This window comes from Manis javanica, chromosome 8 (assembly GCF_040802235.1).
Source record: "Manis javanica isolate MJ-LG chromosome 8, MJ_LKY, whole genome shotgun sequence".
Classification (NCBI taxonomy): Eukaryota; Metazoa; Chordata; class Mammalia; order Pholidota; family Manidae; genus Manis; species Manis javanica.
Window position 1 is genome coordinate 28315845 of NC_133163.1, and position 26405 is coordinate 28342249.

General features: G+C 40.2%; 1 protein-coding gene across 6 annotated transcripts in view; it reads right to left on the bottom strand.

Annotated features, from left to right (window-relative positions):
* Positions 1 to 26405, bottom strand: part of PSEN1 (presenilin 1) — a 106771-nt gene that overhangs the window by 44589 nt on the left and 35777 nt on the right. For all 6 annotated transcript variants that reach the window (XR_012133764.1, XM_073242177.1, XM_073242178.1 and 3 more), the window contains 2 exons: positions 10359 to 10615; positions 7838 to 7979 (listed from right to left, as the gene is read on the bottom strand). Coding sequence is in view for 5 of the 6 variants with exons in the window: in XM_073242177.1 (XP_073098278.1) it covers positions 7838 to 7979; positions 10359 to 10615 (399 nt within the window). In the remaining variant the exon portion in view is untranslated. The remainder of the gene's footprint in view (positions 1 to 7837; positions 7980 to 10358; positions 10616 to 26405) is intronic.

Sequence of the window (26405 nt, forward strand, 5' to 3'; positions counted from 1 at the left end):
CCATAGATGCTGAAAAAGCATTTGACAAAATTCAACATCCATTCATGATAAAAACTCTCAGCAAAATGGGAAGAGAGGGCAAGTACCTCAACATAATAAACGCCATATATGATAAACCCACAGCCAGCATTATACTGAACAGCGAGAAGCTGAAAGCATTTCCTCTGAGATCGGGAACCAGACAGGGATGCCCACTCTCCCCACTGTTATTTAACATAGTACTGGAGGTCCTAGCCACGGCAATCAGACAAAACAAAGAAATACAAGGAATCCAGATTGGTAAAGAAGAAGTTAAACTGTCACTATTTGCAGATGATATGATACTGTACATAAAAAACCCTAAAGACTCCACTCCAAAACTACTAGAACTGATATCGGAATACAGCAAAGTTGCAGGATACAAAATTAACACACAGAAATCTGTAGCTTTCCTATACACTAACAACGAATCAATAGAAAGAGAAATCAGGAAAACAATTCCATTCACCATTGCATCAAAAAGAATAAAATACCTAGGAATAAACCTAACCAAAGAAGTGAAAGACTTATACTCTGAAAACTACAAGTCATTCTTAAGAGAAATTAAAGGGGACACTAACAAATGGAAACTCATCCCATGCTCATGGCTAGGAAGAATTAATATCGTCAAAATGGCCATCCTGCCCAAAGCAATATACAGATTTGATGCAATCCCTCTCAGATTACCAGCAACATTCTTCAATGAATTGGAACAAATAATTCAAAAATTCATATGGAAACACCAAAGACCCCGAATAGCCAAAGCAATCCTGAAAAAGAAGAATAAAGTAGGAGGGATCTCACTCCCCAACTTCAAGCTCTACTACAAAGCCATACTAATCAAGACAATTTGGTACTGGCACAAGAACAGAGCCACAGACCAGTGGAACAGATTAGAGACCCCAGAAATTAACCCAAACATATATGGTCAATTAATATTTGATAAAGGAGCCATGGACATACAATGGGGAAATGACAGTCTCTTCAACAGATGGTGTTGGCAAAACTGGACAGCTACATGTAGGAGAATGAAACTGGACCATGGTCTAACCCCATATACAAAGGTAAACTCAAAATGGATCAAAGACCTGAATGTAAGTCATGAAACCATTAAACTCTTGGAAAAAAACATAGGCAGAAACCTCTTAGACATAAACATGAGTGATCTCTTCTTGAATGTATCTCCCCGGGAAAGGAAAACAACAGCAAAAATGAGCAAGTGGGACTACATTAAGCTGAAAAGCTTCTGTACAGCGAAAGACACCATCAATAGAACAAAAAGGAACCCTACAGTATGGGAGAATATATTTGAAAATGACAGATCCGATAAAGGCTTGACGTCCAGAATATATAAAGAGCTCACACACCTCAACAAACAAAAAACAAATAACCAAATTAAAAAATGGGCAGAGGAACTGAACAGTTTTCCAAAAAAGAAATACAGATGGCCAAGAGACACATGAAAAGATGCTCCACATCGCTAATTATCAGAGAAATGCAAATTAAAACTACAATGAGGTATCACCTCACACCAGTAAGGATAGCTGCCATCCAAAAGACAAACAACAACAAATGTTGGCGAGGCTGTGGAGAAAGGGGAACCCTCCTACACTGCTGGTGGGAATGTAAATTAGTTCAACCACTGTGGAAAGCAGTATGGAGGTGCATCAAAATGCTCAAAACAGACCTACCATTTGACCCAGGAATTCCACTCCTAGGAATTTACCCTAAGAACGCAGCAATCAAGTTTGAGAAAGACAGATGCACTCCTATGATTATTGCAGCACTATTTACAATAGCCAAGAATTGGAAGCAACCTAAATGTCCATCAGTAGATGAATGGATAAAGATGTGGTACATATACACAATGGAATACTACTCAGCCATAAGAAGTGGAAAAATCCAACCATTTGCAGCAACATGGATGGAGCTGGAGAGTATTATGCTCAGTGAAATAAGCCAAGCGGAGAAAGAGAAATACCAAATGATTTCACTCATGTGAGGAGTACAGGAACAAAGGAAAAACTGAAGGAACAAAACAGCAGTGGAATTACAGAACCCAAAAATGGACTAACAGGTACCAAAGGGAAAGGAACTGGGGAGGATGGGTGGGCAGGGAGGGATAAGGGGCGGGAAGAAGAAGGGGGGTATTAAGATTAGCATGCATGGGGGGAGGGAGAAAGGGGAGGGTGGGCTGCACAATACAGAGAGGACAAGTAGTGACTCTACAACATTTTGCTAAGCTGATGGACAGTAACCGTAATGTGGTTGTTAGGGGGGACCTGATATAGGGGAGAGCATAGTAAACATAGTATTCTTCATGTAAGGGTAGATTAAAAATTAAAAAAAAAAAAAAAAAAGAAAGAAAGAAAAGGGGGATTACTCCTTAGCAGGATAAAACTATTGGTAAATCAAAGATCAACGCATGCTTTAAATATCCTTAATGTTGATCACTTAAAGGGTGTCAGATGATCAGCTATGGAGGTACTCTTTTCTGATAATATTCCCTTCTCTTAATTAAAAAAAAAAAAAAAAAAGCAGTCCCTGTGTGCTGACCTCCAATGAGTTCTGCACAGTGGCATAGAGGGCATGTCAAAGTGTGGGCAAAGGGTCTGTTTGTTTCTATGCAGAAGATCAAGGCCTAGCCTGGATACCCAGAAAATGAACTAAGATACGATATGAGGAGGAGCTTCCGGCATCAGCACTCTCTGGAGGACTTGTGCCGGGGGATGATCATCAAAAAGCCTCCACAGGGATCCGGACGATGCTGCGTTTGTGGCTGCATCCAGCCCACCGTCTCCTGGACTTGCCATAGGAATGAGGAGGGAGATGTCTAGGCTGGCATGTGCATACAGTGAGACAACGAATTTGACCGGATCTGTACTGTTGGAACTCAACCAGGAGTTGGGAGGGGTGCAAGTTGTAGCACTCCAAAATCTCATGACTATAGACTATCTATGGTTAAAAGAACATATGGGATGTGAATAGATCCCAGAAATGGGCTGCTTTAATTTGTCTGATGGTTCAAGTACAGTTGGACAATATCCATCACATCATAGATAAATTTTCACAAATGCCTAGGGTGCCTAAATGGTTTTCTTGGCTTCACTGGAGATGGATGGTAATTATAGATTTGCTTTGTTTATGTCCCCGTATTCCTATTATGTTAATATGTGTGTGCAAATTAGTTAGTAGTTTAAAACCTATACATACTTAAGGTACTATACAAGAAGATATGTCAAAGAAATAATCAATCCTCCCATGTTTCCTTCCATATGCTACATCTATAGCTTTTCTTCTTCCCTCCTAATTACAACCCTTAAATAGAATTCGTGCCTCATATCGAATTTACCGAGTATCATAATTCCTCCAGGTGGTAAAGATACCTCGAGACAAGTGCTGGGCATAGAAGCCACAGGGCATAAATCTGCAAAGAAGTAAAAAGCTAACCTTTGCAAACAATATGGCTTCTCTCTCACTTACCAACTTTACATTTCCCTGTATGGCCCCGGAAGATGACTGGTTAGCCAGAGACGGGTAAGATTCCTCAAGGGAGGAACAACCTAAGACAGGTACAGTCGCAGGGGGGCCATCAGGTGAGAATTTGGGGATCAACAGAGGTGAGGCTCAGAACCTCACCCCTCCTGCTTTGAGAGAAATCTTCTGCATCCGTGGATGTCTTGCTGCCCTTGTCTAGCCCGGATTAATACTTAGTCCATAGGCACACACCTGATCATCTACATTTGCCTTCTTACAGCACTAAACTATGTTTTCTACCTTTATCTTGCATCTACCTACCACTTCAGCATTTTATTAAAAATAAAAATAATAATAATAATAGGAGAAATGTGGGATCAACATATAAATCAAGTACAAAAATCAAACGAATATTCATATTTGACCTGATTGTTTATAGGTCATAATGCATGATCAAAACCGAAAGTTTCTGTGATGAATGCCCTTGTACTGTTCACCATGTAAGAATTTATTCACTATGTAAGAATTCGTTCACCATGTAAGAACTTGTTCGTTATGCTTCAGAAGATGGGAGACTGACGAGAATTAGGCTGGAGATGGATTAATGATTGTACATTGAGCGTTGACCCCCCTATACTGAATTTTATTGTTGTTAACAACCATTTGATCAATAAATATGAGAGATGCCCTCTCAAAAAAATAAATAAATAAATAAAAATAAAATAAAATAAAATAAAATAAAAAAGTGGCTAAATAATAATAGTCCACTTTTACAGATGAGCCCACAATTTTACCTTTCCCTTATGCATGGAATTTGTGGTATTTCCCCCTTTTTTTCTAATTATATGCTAGGATGAATATCCCAGGATGCAAGTATTTTTCTGCATTTCTAATTCTTTCTTTAGGATAAATAAATGAGAGCAAAATTATGGAATCAAACTGCATAGGCTTTTTCTATTTACTGACTATTGATACATATTGGTTTAGTGACTTCACAAAAAAGACTGAATTAATCTTTACCAAGTCAATAAGTGAAGTATGTTAATTTGTTATTTTAACATGTATTTCTTTTTTTACTAGTGGATAAAAAAGATTTACACATTACTCCCTCTCTCCCCTGGCCATCTTATAATTCCTTTGTAATTTCTCTGCTTGGGTTTTATAAATTTCTTATTAGAATGTTCATAATTTTCTTAATGTTTGGTAAGTACCCTTCATATTTAAAAATATTAGTCCTTGTCTATCATAATGGCTGTAAACAGTTTTCCTATTTAGGTTGGTCACTGATGTTATAATTTTCTGAATTATTACCTGAATTCAAAGCCTCTTTTGATGAAGACTATATAGCACCTCCCCTTTTTCTAGAACATGAGGTAGTAGAACAGACCTTTCTCATCTAGCAGAAACCCCTAGTTCAGCTTTCCTGTGCTAAAGGCTTGGAAGAAAAGAACCCTGCTTCAGTACAGACAGCAAGCATCTCCTCTAAACCCAGAGCTACCAAGCCAGAAATCATGGGACTTTAGTAAGTGATACAGTTTTATCTCTAACATATTACATGTAATAATTAACTGCCTTTTCCGTTTCTACCTTTTTAAGGTTTGTTTGGTCTTTTAGCTTCCTCTGCTTCTCACAGACATTGCACAACCAACTACTGACATAACAAATCCTTAGGGCTTAATTTCAAACAAGTCCTGGCTAGTTTCTGAATTTCTGACTCAAAAGCTCCTTTTATTTTACAGTTAAGAGCCAAAGTAAACAACTTGCTTCTATAGAGTTGTCTGTGCTTGCTGAGACATGAACATTAAAAAACAAAACAACACAAATGAACAGATCAATGTTGAAATCTGGCTGAATATAAACCTTTAAAATGGGTTAAAAGACTGTTTAAAATGAAGCATAACTAAAGATGCACAACATTATCCAAAAATACAGCAAGACAGGTTCTAAGGAACAAGAAGTGAAAAAGCACATTACACCCTGTTTCACCACCGAATATGCAGCTACAAAACCTACACAGGTTGCATGCAGCTGCTAGTTAAGGGTTCTGGAAAGCAAACAGGCAGGTGGGCCAGGAAATTTTAAGTACAGGGTTTACGACTTTCCACTCCAGTACATGCCTCCTCCCCTAGACACAACACAATACCAGTGGGCAATCAGCAAGACAATGAGAACCCAGGAGAAGACCTCTAGTTCTGGCTAGAGGAGCAGGAAAGAGGTCTCCAAACATGAAAAAAGAATGTAAAAAAAATTTTTTTTTTCATTTTCTTCATTCTCTCCCACCCAACCCCCAAACAGTCGTGTGGGGGTGGCAATGGGGGTGGTTGGAGCCTAAAATTCAAAGGAAAGGGAAGCTTGGTTCCTCCTTTAACTGCAATTCCCAGAGAGAGGGGCAAACAGTACTTGCTTTATTTCTCTTTCCTCCCACACTCTGGCCCTAATGCTGAGAAAATGAAGCTCAGCGCACTGGCTAGAAGAATGCAATAGAAGTCCAAAAGAACCAGAAAGTACCAGGGAGATCACAGAAAGGAAGCAGCTCAGGAGAGCAAACTTTTAAAGCCATTATGAATTTGTGGGCCCATCCTCAAGGTGTAGGTGTGGAGAGGACCTGTGGATAGGACCCTAAAGAGCATACAGACTCCTAATAAAATGTGAAGAACAAAAGTAGCATATAATCCAGATAAAAGTCACAGAGTGAGTCCAATAAGTCAGAGAACTGGTAGGTGAACACTTAAGTAAAAAAATATATATTTGGTGGAAAGAGGATATAGAGAAGTAATTAAGACATAGCGTATTTAAACAGGAGGAGGAAGATCTTCCCAGCGTGGGTTTAGATCATTTGTTCTCCCGTTTCCTGAACTTTGATGACTATCTCTCATCATCATACACACCATTCCTTTTCAATCTTCTCCATATGCTCATGTGAGATTGCAGACAGTCATCACAGGTTAACGCTTTCACCCAAACACTCAATAAGCAAGGTAAAACTGTATAATTTTGGAGTTTGCAAACATTGAAAAGGTATTTGATCTTACCAGTACAAGTTAAAAATTGGCACAGATGTTTTTTTTTAAACGCAATGCTGGTGAAGGCAGGATAAAATAGTCTCATTCACTACCAGTGTTAAGTACAAACTGATAGTAGCATTTTGAACAAGGGATTTCACATACCAAGACATTTAAAAATATGTAAATAACTTGCCCCAGAAATTCTGTGTTTAGGCTTTTACCCTAAGGAAATAATCTGAAAAACTGAAAAAGCTCTATGCATAAAGACATTCATTGTTTCTTAGAAGAGTGAAAAGCTGGAATCAACTTAAATTGTCCAACTTCAGAGAAATGAGGGGGAAGTAAATTACAATACACTCATTGATTGAGTCAAATATTATGTAGCTATTAGACATATTTTCTGAGAATTTGTAATATGGAGAAATGCTTATGCCAAAGTAAAAGTTAATGAAGGACACATAGTGATTACACACTTTAACCACATTAAAAAATACACAGAAATAAATACTAGAAGGAAATAGAGTAGATTTCAGCATTTCAAAAGTATTTCTTTCTCTTCTTTGAATGGCCCTAAAGACTCATGACTTGTAATAATTGTGATTTTTCTGAGGTATGAATCTGAAGCATGTGCCAGGTGGCTGAAATTCAGGAATGAATCACTTAGCTAGAGAAGTGAGCTGGAGGGCGGTAGTTGAGCAGAGGCTGGGAGGGCTGGCCTGTATCTTTTCTACACGATCTTCCCTTCCCTTATTTCCCGAAGGAAAGAATTAGTGCTCCGCAGGAAAGATGATGAGGGAATGGATGGCTATCTATTTAGAAGCGGGAATAGAGCGAGTCACCAATGAGTTTAACACTAACATGGTTTTACTGTTCTGTAGTCAAGTATGAAAATCTGAATTTTTAAATTTATATATTATTTTATGGGGACAATTATATCCTATAGTGTTATTTGTGAATGAAGGTCTTATGATATCCTTAGACCCTTCACAAAGTTTAGGATACATCCTTCTGAAATGTCTGTCATGCATACACTATAAATCAAACTGGTAAAACCATTCAGATTGTATATTTGAAAATAATATAAGATTGTGTATCAATAATACGTTAATTAAATAACAAAAAACCCATTCAGATTGTGGTATTTCATGAAAACATTTGTTTTCTACTTATGCCTTTTTGTATTTTTTAAATGTTCCACAATGAGCAGGAAAAAACTAAAATTAATTTAGTTTTGGAATGTAACTCCTTTTTCTTTTCTAGACCATGTAAGGTATGTGACAGGAAAATCCAATCACAGAAAGAACAGCACAAAAACCAAAGCTGTGTCTTAGGCTCACCTTATAGCACCTGTATTTATACAGAATCACCAGGAGAACAGTCATTACAACAATGACGCTGATCATGATAGCAGCATTCAGAACTGAGTGCAGGGCTCTCTGCCCCACGGTCTCGGTGTCCTCTGTGAATGGGGTGTAGATTCTATAATAAAACACAAAAGCTCTAGGTAATTAATTGTTAATGGATATTCTAATACATAACCCCTCCAACATCAGAGTTTTGTTTCCTTGATTCTGCTGATATCTTATAAATCACTTTAATCCATCTCATCAATCTAGCCAAGAATTCTTAACCTGAGAAAAACAGCTATACTCTAAAATGAGTGCTTCAAAATAAAAGGAGATATCGAACTACGGAGAGGTAGACTTATGTGAGCCAGACACTGGCTCCATCTAGTGGATGCTCTATATTGAAATAATTACCTCATCACATGTTCTTTCTTCACAGCTCATTAGTGATTTGTTAAAACTGCCTCATAAACTACCTAGGCTATGAGTGGGTGTCAGAAAAAGGTACTAGGGCTTATCATTATTATCCTTCACCTGTAGGGTGGCTACAACTGGAGCTGTCTTGAGATAATGTCATATACAAACCTTCCCCTTGTTTTCTCATTTACAAAAAACACTTTCATTCCAGGTGCCAATGTTCCCAGTAAAAGGCTTTATTTCTGACTTTCTTCTGTTAGTTGTGGCCATGAGACTGAGTAATGGCCAATGAATTACAAGCATATGTGTTGTGCGGAACTTGTAAGAAAGGAGTTAACTCTGCTGAGAGACACGTCTTACGTCCTTTTGCCTCCACTCCTTCCTGCCTCCTGCTGTCTGAATGAAGGCTGGGGCTCTAGCACTGATACAGGGGCCTGAAATAACCTAGAGAGAAACCCAGGAAGAAAAGAAGCCTGAGTTCTCCATGAATGTTAAGCCAATAAACCAATCTTGACTACCTCTGCACTATTCTCTAATAGAGAAAATATGTGTATTATTTAAACCAGTTCTGATTTTCTATAATGGGGTCACCAATCTTTCTGTGAAGGACTAGAAAGTAAAGTAAATATTTTAAGCTTTATGGGTCATATGGTCTGCTGCAACCACTCAGTTCCGCCATTGTACTATGAAAGCAGCCATAGACAGTACATTAACAAATGGACATAGTCAGGTCCAATAAAACTTTACAGTTGATCCTTGAAACACATTGGTTTGAATAGCACAGATCCACTTATGTATGGGTTTTTTTCAGTGTACTGGAACATTTTTTGGAGATTTTCAACAATTTAAAAAAAACATTTTCATTTCTCTAGCTTACTTTATTGTAATACAGTATATAATATATGTAAAAAAAAATATGTGTTAACTGACTACTTATATTACCACTCAGGCTTCCAGTCAACAGTAGGCTATCAGTAGTTAAATTTTCAGGGAGTCAGAAGTTTTATGTGGCTTTTCAAATGCACAGTGGGGGGTGCAGGAAGTCAGTGCCCCTAGCCCCCATGTTGTTCAAGGCTCAACTGTATTTACAGAAACAGGTGGCAGGCTATCTGGCCTGTGGGCTATAGCTCAATAATATGTATATAGCCAGACACGGCTCCATCTAGCAACTTAACTCTAACTTCTACAGTTAACAGTCTCCATTCACTTTTGCCTACTGTCTCCAACCCCTGCCCTTCGCTCACTGTCTTAGATTTTTCCTCCCAAAAGGTTAAAAGCTTGTCTTTCTGAAGCCCAGTTTTTTCAAGCACTAATTTCCAATAGAAAAATTGACTGAAGACATTTCTGAGCACCATGAGAGTCCTAGGGACAGAACTAGGTGACATGTGAATTAAAGTATCTATTTTTAAACGTAAAGGGCTGATGCCAACAGTCCCACAAAAATGCAAAACAGTTTCCTGAGAGTCTGGAGAGTCCCAGTGTATACTAATTCTTCAACTTTTTGCTACCCATCTTTTACATATACCTCACCCTGGAAACAAGGTACCCTCACAGACTTTATGGTATAGAGGGAAACAAGGCACTAAATAATGTAAACAAATACGTATTTGCATATTGTGACAAGTGAAAAAGAACAGTTTGCTGTAAGAATGAACACCAGGAAGGACCTGATTCTGTTAGGAGGTTCAGGGAAGTTATTATAAGGACTTAATATTTAAGCCACGATGGGAAGGATGATAGGAAATTAATCCACCAAAGTTAGAAAAGCAAGAACATTCCAGGCAGAACAATGGGCCCAGTAGTGCTGAAGTGGGTAAGATCACTACTCAACTCTTTACCAACTCAATTCCAAATAAATTCAGCCCTATCTAGTGATACCACACAGGAAATACAATCATGCAGCTCTTATATTCTCTACTTCTGGCATCAAGTAAGAGATAGCCCTTTGCTCTCAACTGCCTCTGGCTGTCAGAGAGGATGTATGTACTCTCCAGCCTTGACACCCCTTCAGGGCAGAGGTCTCCAAGGTGAAGATGACATGCTGAGAAGAAAAGCTATACCATCCTTGAGAATAAAATAAAACACTCATACGTACAGCTGCCCATCTTTCCGGGTATAAAAGCTGACTGATTTGATGGTAGCCACGACCACAACCATACAGAGAGTCACGGGGACAAAGAGCATGATAACATGTTTGGCACCATATTTCAATGTCAGCTCCTCATCATCTTCTTCATCTTGTTCCACCACCTGCTGGGAGTTACCCTGGGGTCTTCCATTAGATAAAGGCTCTGGGTTGCCATGCCTCCGCCTTTCGCTGCTGCTGTGTTCATGGCGTTCTCTATTGTCATTCTAAAAGCACAAGAGAAATATTTTCAGTAAGTTAGACTCAGTAGAATCAAGGTATTCCATATCAAAAACAGCAAATAATAACAATCAGACCTAGGTTAACAATAGGCCCACCATGACTTGAGTTCTAAAAATTAGACAAGAAAGAATCTATTTACAAGGGATGGATTTTAAAGTCTAAATTGTTTACCATTGTTCACAGATTGGTTCCTTTCACCCGGCTCCTGGCTCACCTTACTCTCTCTCCTATTCTCAAACTTATACAATTGTACTCAACCTCTGAGCTTTGGCTTAAAAAATGAAACCTTTATTTCCTGCAGCTGCAAGCAAAGTAGTAACACCTTTTCCAAAATCACGAAGTGCTTTCTATTGAGACAGGGACCATGGGCTTAGACAGAGTAGGGTGAGGGCCTCCGGAAAAAACAAGGCAAGATATTTACAGTCAAAGCAATGTAACAAATTAAAGTCCCTATCGAAATTGTGGTCAGCATTATGCTGTCAAGGTCACACTAATTCTCTAGGGTAAAGATACTAGACTAGGAATATAGACATCTTCAGTGAGATCAGTTAAAGGTCAAAAGGCCAGGAGCAACTTGGCCTGGAATGTTTGAGTGTTCTGCAAGGGTATCTCAGCATGACCAGTGACTTCACTGTAAACAGCCCTGGCGAAAGGACAACTCAGCCCACCTTGAGGGCAGGGCAGGTGTTACAAGTCCGTACCCTAAGCCCTCAATTCCCCCAAATCCTCAACTGCCTATAAATCCCCTAGACAATGCACCACCCTGGGCTCTCATCTCCTTCTGGCGTGAGCCAGGAGCTCTTTCCTTTCACTGTATCTCTCAATAAAAGCCTCTGCCCTGGCTCTCTTCCTTTACTGTTTACTAAGTCCTGGAATCACTATCAGCCATTTCATACCAGTTATACAAGGAACTCTCACATTCATTATTAAGAAGACTTAAAATCCTTCTAGTAATGCACAATAGAGCTGTCTGTATTATTTCTTAAAGTGCATGTAAATCTGCAATTATCTACAGAGAGAAATTAGGTCTTAAGTAATTCTGATGCTTCCCCTTCCCACCTTGCTGTTTAAGAGTAAGGGAACAATAATAAATAATAATGAATGACGGAATTGTAAGAATATAGGAATTTATCCTCCATTTGCCCCATGGTTCCAAGCACATAAGTCGGTGAGAATTATGCCTGGGCTTGCCTGGGGCTTGACTGGGTTTACCCCGCCTTATCTCTAAACATCCCGACCCTCCCCCAAAGCAGGAGGCCAAGCGGATCCACAGTAAAAGGCACCACGCTGCTGCCCTCTCCCTCTCTGTCTCTCTCACTCTGCTGTTCTCTCTCTCTCTCTGTCTCTGTGTGTCTCTCTGTCTCTCTCACTCTGGTGCTCCCTCTCTCTCTCTCTGTCCATTTCTCTGCTGCCCTCTCTATGTCTCTGTCTCTCTGTCCCCCTGCTCTCCTCTCTCTCTCTCTCTCTCTCTCTATCTCTCCACCCCCGTCTGGGGCAGCCATTCTCCCTTTCACATAATAAAGTCTCTTGCGTGGGCCCGTGTCTCCTGAGTCATTCTTGGTAAGGAGGGTCGTGGCAAGATACCCTTTCATTGGTGCTGTGACTTCGGATGAGGCTCTCCCATTGACTTTGCTCTTCCTCCGGGAACCTGAGCTGCTTTGGGAGCCCTCACTGCCCGATCCTCCTCCAAGGGCTCACTGTCCACTTCCCCGGTCGCTCGTCTTCTCGCCCAACACCGGCCTTCAATTTGGTGAGTCTCCCTTTCATGGTCAACTTAAATGTCCCTTTGGAACCTGGGAAGTGACCGTTGAGTGTCCGGCACAACCAAGGGCTCCTCTGGGACAGGGGCACCCCCAACCATGACTTTCAGAGTCACAATTGATCCCCATAGTCAACCCTTCTCTGACTCCCTATGGTGAGAATCCTCATCCACTGAGGCCCGGTCTCCCTTTATCTACGTTTCTACTCGACTCGAAAACTCCTGGTACCAGGTACCGAGCCTCCCCGGCGCTTTCGCCTCGACCCCACAGTTAGAGGTGGTGACGACCCCCTAACTGTGCCTGGTCTTCTCCGTGACCTTCTCAATCACTCAGGGACGCCTCAGCGACTTCTGAACGGTCTTGTTCTCACCATGGGATCTGGCCCCTCCGTTCCCGCAGATTCACCACTGGGGTGGTTACTCAATCATCTAAAGCCCCTCCACCTCACTCCAGACCTCAAACCTGTTTGCTACTGTAATGAGATCTGGGCACAATATCCCTTGGACAATCAGTCTAAATGGCCCCCAAATGGCTCTTTAGATCCTAAAATTCTCCACAACTTATACAACTTCTGTGAGCGTACGGGCAAATGGAAAGAGATCCCATATATCCAGGCTTTCTCCTACCTCCGAACCAAGCTCTCTCTCTGTCTCCCCTGTAATCCTAAACACCTACTACTTGCCTTTAAATCCATACCCCTAAGCTTTTTTCAAGTTCCCAAATATCCTCAACTGCCTATAAAACCCCTAAACAATGCACCACCACAGGCTCTCTTGTCCCCTCCTGGCTCATGCCAGGAGCTCTGTCTGTCCTCTCACTGTATCATTATGTCTCAATCTGTATGTTTCTCTCTAAGTGTGTAAATGAAAGATATTTTTCTACCTCCAGATGGTATTAATAAAAATTGATTTAAAGACAAGCGCTTGTAAAAATTGGGCATTCTAAAAGTTCCAGAAAATTCTAATAGAAGATATTAAGCATTAATGCTAATTTAAGTTGAACTGAACAGACATGTCCTTATGGTTATCAGCTGCCTAAGTTTACCTAAAGTCATTTAAGTTTATGGATCTGTTAAATCTTTCAAAGAAAAATGCTTAAAGTGAAGTGTAGCTTTGTCTAATGTGAGTAACTATTTAAGTAAGTGCCTTAAAACTTTTAACAACTTCCCAAAATCAAATGCAAAAAGGTTCTTTTACCTCTAGTTAACTCTGATATTTTCCAGAGGGCCCCTGGAACATGTCAGAGGAATTTTTTCTCACTGGAGAAAGTATTTGGCTAATTTGACTTATTTACCTGCTTAATTACCTGGAAGGCACTATCACAGAGAATGATGCTTAACTTTGTTACTGAATGTTTTATGTTACAGAAATATCCAAATTTCCTTATGATAACTCTTACAGTAAGCTCTCATCAGATCTTTAACCATCGTCATTTGTAAGTCTTCTGTCATCTATACTCACTGTTTTATTACTCCTAATCTAGTAAAAAACTAGATTTCAGCAGAACAGGTATTAGTTACATAGGATTAAGTAAACTAAAGAAGATGATTTGGTGGTTTTTAGTTTCAAATGTTGTTGATAAAGTGTTTTAAGCTTTTTCTCTTAAGCTGACAACAGTTTAGTAAATGACTGCCTTTATAAGCAGAATTGAAACTTTATCTTTCTCTCTACCTGATCCCTCCAGAATTTAAAAACTCAATGACTATTTTTATATTTCATGGCAGTATGTTTATTTATATAAGTTCAATAAGAATCTGCTTTCCTTGTAAGAGGACCAATTAAAAACACTGGTTATATTACCAAGGCTTTGACTGGAACGTCAAACCTGAGAGACACGTGTGTAAACTCAGATATGAACAGACAGCTTTAAGGAACTAAGATTGACTTTATAAAGCCAACAAAGCCCCTTAGAAGAACTGGCCTGGTACCTTGCTTACAGAGTTCCCAGCAACCTGACCAGGTGAGTAAGGAAGATCACTTACCTGGCAGGTGCAGGAACCTCAGGAAGAGAGGAATTCACCCAAATCTACAGGTACTGCAGGCACAAGCTGATGGCAAATCTGGCTTAGCTGTCTGGCCTCGAGAAGCCTTTAAAAGTTCAATCTGAAATTCCTTACAAAAAGTTCCAGCAAAGCACATTTAGAAGATCCCATGTAATCAATTGCTCTTCTTGCTGCACTTACGCAAATAATCAAGCCAACTGTTAACTGTTTTCTTAATCTGGCTACTTCTAATACAAATGAGGAAGATTTTAGAGAAAAGTACTGTTTCAATAATGCACTCTTATCTATACTAAATCCTAATACTAGTCATTGAGATGTAAACTTGATCCAGAATTCTAGTTTCCCCATGATACCTGGCTATGATTCTCAATTAGACTCTTCATATTTCTAGTTCTCATATTCAGAAATGCATTCCTTTTTTTTTTTTTGAGAGGGCATCTCTCATATTTAATCATATGGTTGTTAACAACAATAAAATTCTGTATGGGGGACTCAATGCACAATCATTAATCAACCCCAAGCCTAATTCTCAAGAGTCTCCAATCTTCTGAAGCATAACGAACAAGTTCTTACATGGTGAACAGGTTCTTACATAGTGAATAAGTTCTTACATGGTGAACAGTGCAAGGGCAGTCATCACAGAAACTTTCGGTTTTGATCAAGCATCATGAACTATAAACAATCAGGTCAATTATGATTATTTGTTTGATTTTTATACTTGATTTATATGTCAATCCCACATTTCTTCCTTATTATTTTTTTTTTTAAATAAAATGCTGAAGTGGTAAGTAGATGCAAGATAAAGGTAGAAAATATAATTTAGTGCTGTAAGAGGCCAAATGTAGATGATCAGGTCTGTGTCTATAGACTAAGTATTAATCCAAGCTAGACAAGGGCAACAAAACATCCACAGATGCGGAAGATTTCTCTCAAAACAGGGGGGGTGAGGTTCTAAGCCTTCCCTCTGTTGGTCCCCGATTTCTCTCCTGATGGCACCCGGCCCCCCTGAGACTGTGCCTGTCTTAGGTTGTTCCTCCCTTGAGGAATCTTACCCGTCTCTGACTAACCAGTCATCTTCTGGAGCCATACAGGGAAATGTAAAGTTGGTAAGTGAGAGAGAAGCAATATTCTTTGAAAAGGTTAACTTTTTACTTCTTTGCAGATTTATGCCCTGTGGCTTCTATGCCCAGCATTTGTCTTGAGGTATCTTTACCAATGGAAGAATTATGATACTCAGTAATTTCGATATGAGGCATGAATTTTACTTAAGGGTTGTAATTAGGAAGGAAGAAGAAAAGTTATAGAAGTAGCAGACAGAAGAAAACATGGGAAGATTGATTATTTCTTTGACATATCTTCTTGTAGTGTAACATAAGCATGTATAGGTTTTAAACTACTAATTAAATTGCATGCACACATTAACATAATAGGAATACAGCTACATAACCAAAGCAGACCTATAATTACCAGCCATATCCAGTGAAACCAAGAAAACCAGTTAGGCATCCTAGGCATTTGTGAAAACTTATCAATGATATGATAGATATTGTCTGACTGAATCTGAATTTGTCTGACTGAGTTTGAGAAAAATCAGACAAATTAAAACAACACATTCCTGGGAACTGTTCACATCCCATATGTTCTTTTAACAGTAGGTAGTCTATAGTTGCAAGATTTTGGAGCGCTGCAACTTGCACTTCTCCTAATTCTTGGTTGAGTTCCGATAGTATAGGTCCAGTCAAATTTGTTGTTTTACTGTGTATGCACAGGCCAGCTTAGATATCTCCTTCTTCATTCCAATGGCAAGTCCAGGAACCGGTGGGATGAATGCAGCCATGCAATCTTAATTTCGTCAAGTTTGTCCTTCCAGAATGGAAAATCCAACTCCAGATGTTGCTACTTAACCTAATAACAATTTGTTCTATCTTGCCTAGAAGCCACAAAACTGCAAATAGTAATAGAAATGAAACTCAGAATAGAAGCGCCAACCTTCCAAGGCCCTCTCAACTGCCCAGTGATGGAGACCTAGCTGCACCCGTTACTGTGCCCCCTCTCAGCATGAAGCAGCCAGAGCGGTCATCACCCCCTCTCCCTAGCAGCAGCTAGAGTCTCCATCTATAGAGGGGAGAATGACACAGGGACCATAGGCTTAGACAGAATAAGGTGAGAGCCTCTGGAGAAAGCAAGGCAGGATATTTGCAATCAGAGCAATGTAACTACATGCTAAGAAATCCCCCCTACTAAACCTATGTTGAACATTAAGCTCTAGAATCATTCTTCAGTGAAATCAGTTAATGTTCCCCAGATAAAGAAGAGTAGCACATGTTTTATTATGCTAATCATTTGTAATCGTGTATAAGATTCACTTTAGCATACTAAAAGGCCCAGGTCTATGTGCTGTCTTTCCTCCTTCAGATCTGAGGAGGTAATTTTGCAAACTGAGCAACTAATTTAGCATGCAGACCCAGCTGTAGACCTCATAGTAAAAGGCAGGATTCTTTAGCAAATAGACAATACCTCAGCCCACCTTGGGAGCTGAGCAGGCAGCCTTTTGATATGCTCCCAGACCAAGACACCAGTATCCCAGAGAAAAATCAAGGCAGGAGATTCCTTATGTTAAGTTAATTTTTAATATTCAGAGAACACTTAACAAGTCCTTCCCCAAGGCTTTAGAGATAGTCCCCGCCTTTTTGGACAGGCTCTAGCACAAGACCTCAAATCCCTTATTCTCTCAAGCTCCACCCTTCTTCAATATGTATGATCTCCTCCCATGCAGTCCCTCCCTACAAACCTCTCAACAGGATATACTATTCTCCTTTTAAACTTTCTCTCAGAAAACAGCTATCGGGTTTCACCCTCCAAAGTTCAGGTGTCTGACACTCAGGTCACATACCTGGGAGTTCAGCTCTCCCCAGGCTACAAGGCCATTACCATAGACAGGAAAAAACTTCTCCAAACCATGCCCATTCCAAACACCAAGCAACACCATCCCTAACTCCCAAATGGCAAGGACCATATACAGTAATCCTTTCCACGCCAACTGCAGTTAAACTCCAGGGTCTTCCCCATTAGATACACAACTCCCACCTTAAGCCGTTTGTCTTAGCTTATTCCCCTCCCACCAAATCTCCCACAGGTTCCTACTCCTCCACCCTGACGGGACCTCTTACTCTCCGCATTTCGCGCTGCTCATATCCACTTCCACCCATCACTGAAGAAGTTTCTGCCAGCACAGAGTCCTAAGACCTCCATTACAACCGCCATGCATCATGCTTCAGTATTATTAACCCTGGTCTCAACACTTACTCTCTCACCAGACCCATCTTCCCAATGCCAGCCCTTTCTTCTCTTTCAGACTGTCTAAAAGATTGCACCATCAAGGATTCCCTTTGCCCTACAGGTTGTTTTGCTGCCTACACATATGTCCCCAAAAATGCTATTAATTCAGCCACCCCATGGAAACATAGCAATCAGCCCAAATGCAAAAAATTTCTAACCAAACCTTTAACCAGCTTATATTACAGGATTACCAACCCCTCTCCAAAGACCATGATCCTTATTGAACCTGGAAAATGCTATCACCACTGCAGACCAAGGGCTCATCTGAGGACCGCCCCCCATCAATACAAAAATGAACTTCATCGCCCCTAATCAGCAGGAAGCAGTTACCGAAGACTGACCTTCACCCCTTCCCAAATCCTCTACCACTTATAAAACAGAAAAGGGAGGAATGTAAGAATATAGTAATTTATCCTCCATTTGCCCCATGGTCCCAAGCACATAAGCCGGTGAGAATTATGCCTGGGCTTGCCGGGCTTACCCCACTTTCTCTCTAAACATCCCGACCCTCCCCAAAAGCAGCAGGCCGAGCGGATCTACAATAAGAGGCACCAAGCTGCTGCCCTCTCTCTCTGTCTCTCTCGCTCTGCTGCTCTCTCTCTCTCTCTGTCCATTTCTCTGCTGCCCTCTCTTTGTCTCTTTCTCTCTGTCCCCCTGCTCTCCCTGCTCTCTCTCCCTCTCCTTCTCTCTCTCTCTCTTCACCCCCATCTGGGGCAGCCACTCTCTCTTTCAGATAATAAAGTCTCTTGTGTGGGCCTGTGTCTCCTGAGTCATTCTTGGTAAGGAGGGTCGCGGCGAGATACCCTTTCAGGAATGAAATTAGAACCTTCCTTGACTCTTAATCCAAACACCACTCCGCTACCTTTATCCTTATCCTGTGTTTATCCTTTTCTATAACTCATGCTTAACTTCCCTTTTGGTATCACTGTTCGTATCGAAAACTCAGTGTTTGTAAGGGTAGAATGAATCCCAAGAGCACTAACAACAACAACAATAATAAAAATAATAGGAGAAAAATAAAGGCACTGCTCCTCCTCGACCTTGCAGATAAATACAGGATAGGAAACAGAAGCAGACTGATAGTCACTATTGCTGGAAAGATATAATCAGCTTGGTTACCGAAGTGCTCTCTTAGGAAGATCATGTGGGAACTTGACTTTCTTGTACCTCATTTTCGACCACAGAGTCTAAGTATTACTATAGAGTATTATTATTCACTGAAAATATATTAACACACTTAGTAACAGCTTAAATTACTACAATGTGCCAGGGATTGTGATGTGTGCTTTACATTTAATTCTCACAGTCACCCACTTGATAGGTAAGGAAATGGCCACAGCCTGTAAGCACTAGAGAGAGGGGCTGAATTCAAGTGGGCCTGGCTGCAGAAACTGAATTCTTAACCACCTCTCAATCTGCCAGCACAAGACAACCTGCAGCTCTGCAGACGGGACTGAGTTCTCTTTACTTTCACTCATTCTACAAGTAATTATGAACACTCTTTATCCCTGGTACTCTGCTGTGACAATACTGAAATTATTAAGATCTAGATGCTGTCCTTAAGGTATTCTTAAGTTAGTTTTAATATAGGATAAGTATTATATTAGAAATATGAATAAAGTGCTACAGGACTAATGAATTCTGTACAGTCAAGAAAGGCAACATAAAAGATATGATTCTTGAGCAGAACCTTTAACAGTGAATGGAAGGTAAATGGGCTTCATGTAGACAACATGAATGGTGGCACAGAGGTGTCATAGGGAAGAGCAGGGACTACACAGGAAACCAGTGAGTGATCCTGAGGCAGCTGGAGAAGCGGGCTTGGCAGGGCTGGTGGCAGGAAAAGGAGGTTAGGAACAGGTTGTACAGAACCTTGTTTGCCAAGCCAAGGACTTTAAACTTTGTCCTGTAGGGAACACAAAGTCATAAAAACTGTTAAGGTTGAAGAAGTGATACATGAGATTATGTTTCATTTTTAAGAACCTGACTGAGTGGTGGTAGAAAACAGGAGGTGTGTAAGAAAGATAATTCAGAAGCAAAATTGACAGGGTCTTGTGGCAAATTACATGTGAATGGTGAGGAGTCAAGAATGACTCTGGAGGTTGCCAGCATGAGGGACTGGAAGATGGTGATGTCACTGACAGAGATAAGAAACACAAGAAGATAAGCAGGCTGGAAGGGAGGAGTGAGATTTTAGTGAGGGACAGAGGTGAATCTGAGTCCAAAGGCAGTTAATAAGAATTTCAAGCGCAGAAGAGAGTTGTGGGGATGTCTTTAGGTTCTACGGCAATGGAACTCGATGAAGTCTCAGCGAGCGAATACAGATAAGAAGTTGTTGACAGTGTGGTCCTGTTGGTCGTGAGGAGATGACCAAGGAAAGAAGTGTGAAAAGCCCCTCAGCTTAAGCAGCAGGTGATAGGAGAAACACCAGCCAACAAAATCAAGAGAAGAACAGGGAAAGAGAGAAGAAAACCCAGGAATCAAAACAACACAAAAGCAAAAACAGTCAGGCAAGATGAGAGCTGAGAAGGCAGTGGGAAATTCACCAACATCTTTACAGAAGTAAAAAAGTAAAGAGGAAAGTCAAATAATAAGTCACAATGTACAGGGAAATGAATGGAAATGGAAAGTTAAAGGCAATCATTCTTTGAAGCAAAAAAAAAAAAAAAGTGACAGAAGGGATTCAAATTTGAAAGTTATTTTAGGGATGGATATTAGTGACTTAAGCATACTTGTCAAGTCAAAGTACAGACTTAGAGAAGAAGACACATTGACAAGACAGGGAGGGCAAGGACACCTAATGGAACAGGGTAGATAAATGAAGGGGATAAACGGAAGGGAACAAAAGAAGAGAGAGGAGTTGGCCTAGCAAGGCCCTGGTGCCGTCCGCCGCAATCTGGAGGTCACGGAGTAACCTTTGAGAAAATATTTATAAAGATTCAACCCCAAGGAAGAATGGAAACTATTTCACAGCACAAAAGGTAGAAATTTATACACCGTTCACCAAGAGAGAGAATTTTTGCTGAACACCACTCATTGGAATGGCTTAAGTCTAGCAGGAGGAAATGGTTATGAGGAAGGTGGGATCTGAAAGACAGAAACATAGTGTGACAGACAGCCTAGGAGCAAGACAGCTAAGGAAACTTATACTTCTATTTTCTTAGAAGGAGGTGCCTAAGCCAAATGCTAAAGAATGTTATGTTTGCAACTAATGTTCAGTAATACAATTATGATCAACTTGATGGGCTGATTAATGTTCAATACAAACCCATCTCCTTATACAATATTTGATGATTTATGAAAAACATTCACATTATCCACTTATTCTTTTTAAATGATGGAAGGTTTTGGTAGATGAACAGTAAAGAAACTTTGACCAAAATCACCCAACCAGAAAGCAGGAGAGACAGGAATTAAATTCAAATCTTTTGCTTCAAAACCCGTGTTCTTTCTCTGGGACTACAGCTATCCTATTAAGCTACCTAACAGTTTCATTAGGTAAGTTGAGCATGAAAGAGGAAATGATAATAAGTACATTCACAGTGCTCATCTGTATGTCTGGTTTATTGTGAACATTAGCCAATTCTACCCAGCCCAGCCCCTGGAGCTGATATGGGTTACTAGCACACTTGCTGTGCATGTGCACGCACACATGCACACACACACACACACAAAGGCACCTTTCTTCTTTATAGTACTTTTGATACTATTTTTAAAACTGACTATATATTTTAATTTCTATTCTTTTGACAATTTATTTAAACAGGTACAAGATTTACCTGGTAATAAAGTCAGAGTATAAAAAGGTATACAGTAAAAAGCCCTCATTTGACCAACTAGTTTCCTATCTCCCAGTTCACCCCTGTCATTATTCTCTGCAAATCTTCCAGTTTATTTATATACAAGTAATACTGCCAAAATGGTAGCACAGTAAGTACACTGTCCTATGTTTGTTTTCTTGCTGTAACTATGTATCTTAGAGAATTTTTTACACATCAGCACATAAGGAACATCCTTATTCTCTGGGGAAAAAAAAAAGGTTTAAACCAGGTACACAGTCAGTGTATCAATGTACTACAATTTATTAGATCAATCCCCTAAGGATGGACATTTAACTTGCTTCCAACTTTTGCCATTTACAAACATGGCTGAAATGAATACAGCCTGTAAGTTATTTCACATGTATGGGGCATATCTGTAGGATAAATTCTCTGAAGTAAAACCACTGGGTCAAAGCATATATGCATTTGTGATATAGTTAATGTAATGAAACAGAAAGACCTCGAACCAAGAATACTTTATCTGGTAAGATTATCATTTAATCTTGAAACAGGTATTAAATAATTTACAGATAAACAAAAGTTGAAGGAATTAACCACCATTAAGCCAGCCCTATAGGATACATTGAAGGAACTGCTGTTGGTGGAAATATTCCTAAGGCCTAATAGCTTTCAACAGTGAAAATGAACTCACAATAAAGGTAGTGGACCAATGAATTACCAAGCAAGTACAAAACTAAAACAAGCAAAATCAACTACTCATAAAATCAGTCAAGGGATACACAAAAAGTGCAGATTATATAATCTAATACATAAAGTGTGCAGGAGGAAACAGAAGAAAAAAAGTATAATTAGATCATCTTTGAAATAGAGTAATCAGCAATGTAAGATAGACTGTTATATAAGGAAGCTTTCATTGAAACTTTGGTAACCACAAAACTAAAGCCAATAATAGATACACAAACACACACACACAAAAAAAAAAAGAAGAAAGAAATAAAGAAAGAAAGACAAAGGAAGGAAAGGAAGGGAAGGAAGGGAGGGAGGACCCAATCACAACACCAAAGAAATCCATCAGCATCTTACTATGGTGATGGACAGTGACTGTAATGGGTACATGGTGGGGACTTGATAATAGGGGAATGTAGGAACCACAATGCTGCTCATGTGAAAACTGAGCATAAGACTGTATATCAATACCTTAACAAAAATGAAATAGGGGAGGGGAGGAGCCAAGATGGTGGGGTGAGTAGGGCAACAGAAATGTCATCCCAAAACCATACATATTTTTACAATTACAACAAATACAACTATCCCTAAAAGAGAGACCAAAAGATACAGCACAACAGCCAGGATACATCTACACCTGTGAGAACCCAGCGCTTCACGAAGGGGGTAAGACACAAGCTGCAGCCCAGTGGGACCCGAGCGCACCGACAACCCCAGCTCCCCAGCAGGAGAAGAGGAGTCAGAGTGGGAAAGGAGAGGGAGGCCACAACTGCTAAATTCCCAGCACTAGTCATGCGCACCAGGAGCCCAGACACACAGTGCAAGGTGTGCTGCATACTAGGGTAACGGAATAGAAAAACCTGCAAGCAGGTCCCCACAGCCAGCACCCTTGGGACAAAAGAAAAGCGAGTGCCTTTTGAAAGTCTTAAAGACCCAGGAGCCTCACAGTTGGACAGAAGTGTCCGGACACACTCAGCCCAGCAGCTGGGAATCCCGGGGAACTCCGGGTGCCCTAAGCCCTGGAGCGGCAGAACAGGTCTGAGGTCCCTCATGGCAATAAACAGCCTCCCTCCCATTCCCTCCCTGACGTGGCCCCACCATAGCGGGACAGCAGCCTGAGGCCGGCCGGCCACGCCCACAGCAGCTACTCAGTCTCCTCTGCAGCCACCCGGGCCAGACTAAGAGGCCCTGTCGGCACACAGCTGCCCAGCACAAGATGCTAGGAGTTGCCCTTCTTGCAGGAGAGGAAGGCAACAAGCAAGCGGAAAGTGACTTTGTTCTCCCAGCTGAAACATGCACCAACTGCCCATGACTACCTCTATCACCATGAAAAGGCAGAAGAATTTGATACAGACAAGAATAACCCAGACATCCCCTGAGAGGGCACCTGGCGAGATAGATTTAACCAACCTTCCTGAAAAAGAATTCAAAATAAAGGTCATAACCATGCTGATGGAGCTGCAGACAAAAATGCAAGAACTAACGGATAAAGTTGGAGGGAGAATACAGAAACAAAACAATCTCTGGAAGGACTTATAAGCAGAATGGATGAGATGCGAGAGACTGTTAATGGAATAGAAGTCAGAGAACAAAAACGCACAGAAGGTGATGCAGAGAGAGATAAAAGGATCTCCAGGAATGAAAGAATATTAAGAGAACTGTGTGACCAATCCAAAAGGAACATTATCCACATTATAGGGTTACCAGAAGAAGAACAGAGAAAAAGGCATAGAAAGTGTATTTGAAGAAATAATTGCTGAAAACTTCCCAAACTGGGGGAGGAAATAGCCTCTCAGACCACACAAGCACACAGAACTCCCAACAGAAGAGACCTAAGGAGGACAACACCAAGACAGATAATAATTAAAATGGTAAAGATCAATGACAAGGACAGAGTATTAAAGGCAGCCAGAGAGAGAAAAAAGGTCATCTACAAAGGAAAACCCATAAGGCTGTCATCAGACATCTCAACAGAAACCTTACAGGCCACAAGAGAATGGCATGATATAATTAATGCAATGAAACAGAAGGGCCAGAACCAAGAATACTCTATCCAGCACGATTATCATTTAAATAAGAAGGAGGGATTAAACAATTTCCAGACAAAGAAAAGTTCAGGGAATTTGTCTCCCATAAACCACCTCTACAGGGTATTTTAGAGGGACTGCTCTAGATGGAAGCACTCCTAAGGCTAAATAGATGCCACCAAAGAAAATAAAATCACAGCAAAGAAAGCAGATCAACCAAATACTAACTAAATGCAAAAAATAAAACCAACTACCCACAAAAGCAATCAAAGGAAACACAAAAGAGCACAAAATAAAACACATAACATATAAAGAATGGAGGAGGATTAAGAAGGGAGAGAAATACAGAATCATCAGACTCTGTTTATAATAGCTCAATAAGCGAGCTAAGTTAGACGGTAAGATAGTAAAGAAGCAAACCTTGAACCTTTGGTAACCATGAATCTAAAGCCTGCAATGGCAATAAGTGCATATCTTTCAATAATCACCCTAAATGTAAATGGACTGAATGCACCAATCAAAAGACACAAAGTAATAGAATGGATAAAAAGGCAAGAACCATCTATATGCTGCCTACAAGAGACTCACCTCAAACCCAAAGACATGCACAGACTAAAGTCAAGGGATGGAAAAAGATATTTCATGCAAACAACAAGGAGAAAAAAGCAGGTGTTGCAGTACTAGTATCAGACAAAATAGACTTCAAAACAAAGTAACGAGATGAAGAAGTACATTATATAATGATAAAGGGGTCAGTCCAACAAGAGGATATAACCATTATAAATATATATGCACCCAATACAGGAGCACCAACGTATGTGAAAGAAATACTAACAGAATTAAAGGAGGAAATAGAATGCAACCCCTCAAATTAACAACAGCATTTTTCAATGAACTGGAACAAATAGTTCAAAAATTCATATGGAAACACCAAAGACCCCAAATAGCCAAAGGTATCCTGAGAAGGAAGAATAAAGTGGGCAGGGGGGGGGACCTCGCTCCCCAACTTCAAGTTCTACTACAAAGCCACAGTAATCAAAACAATTTGGTACTGGCACAAGAACAGACCCATAGACCATTGGAACAGAACAGAGACTCCAAACATTAACCCAAACATATATGGTCAATTAATATATGATAAAGGAGCCATAGACATACAATGGGGAAATGACAGCCTCTTCAACAGTTGGTGTTGGCAAAACAGGACAGCTACATGTAAGAGAATGAAACTGGATCATTGTCTAACCCCATACAAAAAAGTAAATTCGAAATGGATCAAAGACCTGAATGTAAGTCATGATACCATAAAACTCTTAGAAAAAAACATAGGCAAAAATCTCTTGGACATAAACATGAGCGACTTCTTTATGAACATATCTCCCCAGGCAAGGGAAACAAAAGCAAAAATGAACAAGTGGGACTATATCAAGCTGAAAAGCTTCTGTACAGCAAAGGACAAGATGCTCCACATTGCTCATCATCAGAGAAATGCAAATTAAAACCACAATGAGATATCACCTCACACCAGTAAGGATCGCCACAATCCAAAAGACAAACAACAACACATGTTGGCGAGGTTGTGGAGAAAGGGGAACCCTCCTAAACTGCTGGTGGGAATGTAAATTAGTTCAACCATTGTGGAAAGCAGTATGGAGGTTCCTCAAAATGCTCAAAATAGAAATACCATCAATAAAGAGATGCCCTCTCAAAAAAAAAAAAAAAAAAAGCAGTAAAGGGAAGGAAAAAATTGTCCACTCTAACATTTGGAAATGAAATGCAAATTACAATAGACTAATGCGACTATAAATGCAAAATAAAATTTTTAAAGTTTAAAAAAAAAATAGAAATACCATTTGACCCAGGAATTCCACTTCTAGGAATTTACCCTAAGCATACAGCAACCCAGTTTGATAAAGACAGATGCACTTCTATGTTTATCGCAGCACTATTGACAATAGCCAAGAAATGGAAGCTACCTAAGTGTCCATCAGTATGGATAAAGAAGATGTGGTACATATACACAATGGAATATTATTCAGCCATAAGAAGAAAACAAATCCTACCATTTTCAACAGCATGGATGGAACTAGAGGGTATTATGCTCAGTGAAATAAGCCAGGTGGAGAGAGACAAGTACC